At 56.9% G+C, this 4597-nt stretch overlaps 1 protein-coding gene across 1 annotated transcript in view; it reads left to right on the top strand.

Moving 5' to 3' along the window:
* The first annotated feature begins 1015 nt into the window (after positions 1–1015).
* The window catches only part of RFX2 (regulatory factor X2), a 36271-nt gene continuing 32689 nt past the window's right edge, over positions 1016–4597 (top strand). Inside the window, 3 exon segments of the mRNA XM_015586020.2 lie at positions 1016–1101; positions 2912–2991; positions 4323–4584. Coding sequence (XP_015441506.1) covers positions 1057–1101; positions 2912–2991; positions 4323–4584 — 387 coding nt within the window. The 5' untranslated portion in view covers positions 1016–1056.

The raw sequence follows: 4597 nt of genomic DNA, 5'->3' as shown, positions 1-4597 counted from the left end.
GCATTTCACGTAAATGGGGTCACACGCTGCGGGGCCTTTCGTGTCCGGCTTCTCTCCGGAGCATCGTGTGTTCAGGGTCCACCCACGCTGCGGCGAGTGTCAGCCCTCCCTCCTTTTCATGGCCGAGTGACACTGCAGTGTGTGCACGGACACGTTGTGTTGATTTCTGTACCGCCATGTTTATTTGTCTTTGGTCATGAGCTCATGGAGGACCAGGTCCCTGCCGAATTCCTTTTCTATAGTTGCGTTTAGAAGACAAAGCAGAATTACCGTGGCTGCCGACGTTAGGGTCCATGTCGGGAAGTCACAGAACCAAAGTCAGTGACTTCCAAAGCCCCAGCTTTACAGAAACAAAACACTCCTATTCCCCTCTTGACTCGGGTGCGTTTGATTTGATATCTTCATAGTTTTGCGTGTCCAGTTAGTATTCTGCGCGATGACAGAGCCTCACAGCAAAGACTCGACCCAGGAGCCCAGACAGCCGTGGGGACCAGGAGCCAGGGCCTGGGTGCAGGGAACCCAGACTGAGTCTCGGTCCCAGAATTTACTGTTCTGAGGCCCTGAGACATCACTTCCCCACTCCGGGCTTCATTTGACCCTTGCGTGTCACATGGGACAAGTCCAGTGTGGACTCGGAAGCCACGGTGTGCTGCTGGCACTCTTCCAGAGGCAGGTGGTGTGGCCAGCCATCCGGAGGGTTCTCCTCACCGCGCAGCTCTCGGCTCAGTGCCAGGGACAGCCGAGTCACCTCACTTTCTACAGACCCCAAGGAGACAAGGCCGCTGGGGGCGGGCGGAGGTGCATGTGCTCCCGTGTGTGTTCGTGTGTGCATGCACGTGTATCAGCCTGCGTGTGTGGTGGGTACGCCCTCCCCTCCCTTCCTTAAGAATCCCACTTAAGTTTCCGTACGGCGACAGAGGACCAGGCAGCAGTAGCTCTGCTTGTAATCTGTGTTTGTTTCCAGGCCTAACCTCTGACAAGTCTGAATGTCCTTCTCTCCTTCCCTTTTAGAGGGTGCTGGTCCAGGCAGCGGGCTCGGCTCCCAAAGGGGCCCAGATGCAGCCAATCTCCCTCCCCAGAGTCCAGCAGGTGCCACAGCAGGTAACCACAGCACAGGTGACACAGAACGTGCTAGCACTTAGCGATCCGGAGCCCTTCCGAACTGTGCTTTCTTTGCTGTCTTTGCTGTTCCTTTTTCTTTGACGTCTTCGGTTCCTTACTAGAGGGTTCTTTGGAATCTGTTTCAGTTTTAAAAATCTTCCGCGGCAGACAGTTCTGCAGCAAGCCAAGATGGTCTCTCATTCATCCAGAAATTCAGTGTTTGGGGCGCAAGCCCGTCCCTCAGTAGAACGCTGGGTGCGAGGTAGACAGGCAGACGGAAAGCGAAGGTTCTAGACCGAAGGGACATGGAACCTCCTGGGAGGCAAAGCCTTCGGCAGGCAAGTGTTGTACCTACAGACGAGTGCCATGACTGAGGCAGCGCCTCTCGTGCAATTAAATTCTCTGGGAACAGAGCTTGACAGCGTGGGCTCCCCAGCGCAGCCCAGACCATCAGCCGAGCCGGTGGAGTCTCGGGGAGCAGAGGGCACCCCTTTCCTGGAAAAGGCCAAATGTTTTGGCTTTGCGGGCCAGACGGTCTCTGGCACCACCTCTCAACTCTGCCTTGTCTCCAAAAGCAGCCATAGTTGTAGAGAAAGGGGCGTGCCTGTGTGCCAATAAAACTTTATAGAAATGGGCAGGCCAGATCGGGCCCATGGGCCAGAGTTTGCTGATTCACGCTCTGTAAGGCGTGGGATCGGGGGGAGGAGCAGAGTTCCTAGTGGGCCCACGAGGGAACCGGCAGCTCTGTCTTGGCTCCTAGAGAGAGGGGAGACCAAGACCGATGTGATTCCAGAAGCTTCCCCTCCTCTGTGGGTCTGGGCCTGCCCCACCTCTTCTGTGGGCAGCCCGGACTTGTGGGGTGACTTGTGCGGTTCGCCCAGTCCCCCAGGGCAAAGCCCACTCTGAGCGGGAACCTCTGGGCTCGCGACATGCTTTCATCCTGGGGTGGAGCGTGTGCGAGTGTGCGCCGTGCTGGGTGTCCTCGGAAGTGGGACTCAGCTTCTCACAAAGGCCCAGAGGGGGGTCACGATGAGACCCAGCCCTCGATTTTGTCACCCAAAAACAAGGTTGGATTAGGCATTGGCTAAGAGTTCCTCTGCGGCGAGCCTCTGAAGCCCCCCATACAGAGCTCTGGGCCTCCACCACTGGGCCAGCGTCCCTCGGGGTCACCAGCCAACGTGCTGACCTGACGGGGATCGGGCCGGCTGTGCTGGGCTCTTCCCTCGCCCCGCCCTCCACACCCTACTCCAGGCCCATCGCTCCTTCCGACCGCTCAGGCCATGGGAGCCTCTCCCCAGCGTGGCTCCCAGGACGCCCACCCTTCTGCAGGGCGGTGGGCACCAGGACCACTGAAGGGAGCATGGGGTGGGGGATAGATTGTGACCAGCTGGAACCCTCCGCCCTACCTTTGGCGGGGCATGTCCCGCTCAGAGGCTGCGGTTCTGTGCACAGCTCTGGCTTCGCTGCCCCACAGGACCGACCCTTCTGCCCGGTGGCCGGTGGCCTGCAGGGACCTTCCCAGCCCTGCTCCGCAGCCTTGCTCCGAGCTGTCGGCAGGCCGCCTCCCACCACAGAACAGACGCCACGGCCTCGCTCCCCTCGTCAGCGGGGCAGTGACAGTTCCGTTCTTGTGGGGCCTTTTGGACCATTTCTCCTCGTTTCTTTCCAGAAGCGCAAACCGTGGGTGGGAAAGATGTCACATAGTCCTCACTGTCCGTAAAAGGCACTAGCAGTTGCCTTCAGTTTGAATAGTGTGAAGTCGCCCCCCCGGAGGACAACTGCGCGTAACACGAACTGTCTGATGTTTCAGGTGCAGCCTGCGCAGCACGTGTACTCCCCCCAGGTGCAGTACGTGGAAGGCGGGGACGCCATCTACGCGAATGGAGCCTTGTACGTGCCTTCCTCTCCCCTACAGACAGCCCCAGGCCATGTCGGGACCTTCCCGCCGCCCACCCCATCTTTGCATTTGGGGACGTGTTTGCACAAACCCCTCTCCTCGCCCCTGGATGATATGTCGGAACATGACAATGGCAGTCGGGCCTCAGGGCCCTGTGGAGATTTCAGAAATCACACACCTTTGTAGTTTTTACTTCTAGAAAATTCAGCCTTAAACAAACTCTAATCCAACTTCTAAGTGTGAAGTGTCAGGCTTCTCAATCCACAAACCGTTTCCACCTCTGCTTTCTCATCCTGGCCTTCGTTAACCTCCAGCTTTGTATGATGTCGCAGCAACTTGATTTGCCACTAGTCAAGGGTTTCTAGGGTTTTCTGGTTGAGAACTATGTGATGCTTGGAGCAGAAAATGACACATTTCCCAGGAAGCTCCTTGTGCTCGAGACACACATCCGTTTGCTCATTTGACTTCAGCAAGTCCCCTTCGGGGGTTCGGGGGGAGGGGGTGCGAGGGTGTGCTTGTGGTCAGAGCTATGTGAGCTGCAGCACAGCTCTGCTGGTCCCAAGCCACACATGGACCCAAACGAGTGCGTGGAACATCCGTGACATCGAGCAAGGTGTGGCGGTTGTACAGTGTCAACTTCCTGGGTTTGACTGTAGTACAGCTATATGTGGAGGAGGTCATATTGATCCAGATGCTAAAGGCATATTAGGATTACGAATTTTTGGTATGATTTAGAAATTTTTTATTATGTAATTTTATTTTTTTTAACTTTTTGTTTGGAAAGAATCATAGATTTACAGGAAGTTGCAAAATCAGTATACAAGGTCCCATGTACCCTTCACCTAGCCTCCCCGGGTGGTGGCACCCTCAGGGACTTTGGGATAATACCAGGCAAATGGCACTGGGATGTTACCCCTGACTAGCCTGTGGGCCTTGTTCAGTCTCAGCAGCCTTTACGCGTTGGTGTGCGCGTGCGCGTGCGCGTGTGCGTGTGTCCCCGTGCGCGTGTGTGTAGTTCTGTGCAGTTTTATCCCACGTTGAGATTTGCAGAACCACAATGAGATGCAGAAATGTTCCCTCTCCACAAAGGAGCTCCCTCGTAGGACCCCTGAATACACTTTGAGTTTTCAAATGACCAGTGTTTTGATGAGTCAGGCTGACGTCCTGAATACTTTCAGAGACGATCGCTTTGAACTTGGCGCTGTGTGGGCGTGTCATGCCTGACGAACCCCGTATGCTCATTGTCGTGGGGCTTCCGCTTTTACGGGAAGTTTTGCTGGAGTCCTTCAAGACTCAGAGGAGACCCCTTCTCTCTCTCTGGCAGGCGGACGGCCTACGCCTACAACCCCGAGCCACCGATGTACACCCCGAGCGGCGCGGCGTCCTACTTCGAGGCCTCGGGCGGAGCCCAGGTGACCGTGGCAGGCTCCTCCCCGCCCGCGGTCCCCTCCCACAGCATGGTGGGCATCACCATGGATGTCGGGGGGAGCCCCATCGTCTCCGGTGCGGGAGCCTATCTCATCCACGGGGGGATGGACAGCGCCAGACATTCGCTGGCCCACACTTCCCGGTCGTCGCCAGCTACGGTAGGTACGGGGC

The sequence above is a fragment of the Pteropus alecto genome, unplaced genomic scaffold (genome assembly GCF_000325575.1).
Source record: "Pteropus alecto unplaced genomic scaffold, ASM32557v1 scaffold30, whole genome shotgun sequence".
Lineage (NCBI taxonomy): Eukaryota > Metazoa > Chordata > Mammalia > Chiroptera > Pteropodidae > Pteropus > Pteropus alecto.
This window is presented reverse-complemented; position numbering and strand designations above follow the sequence as displayed.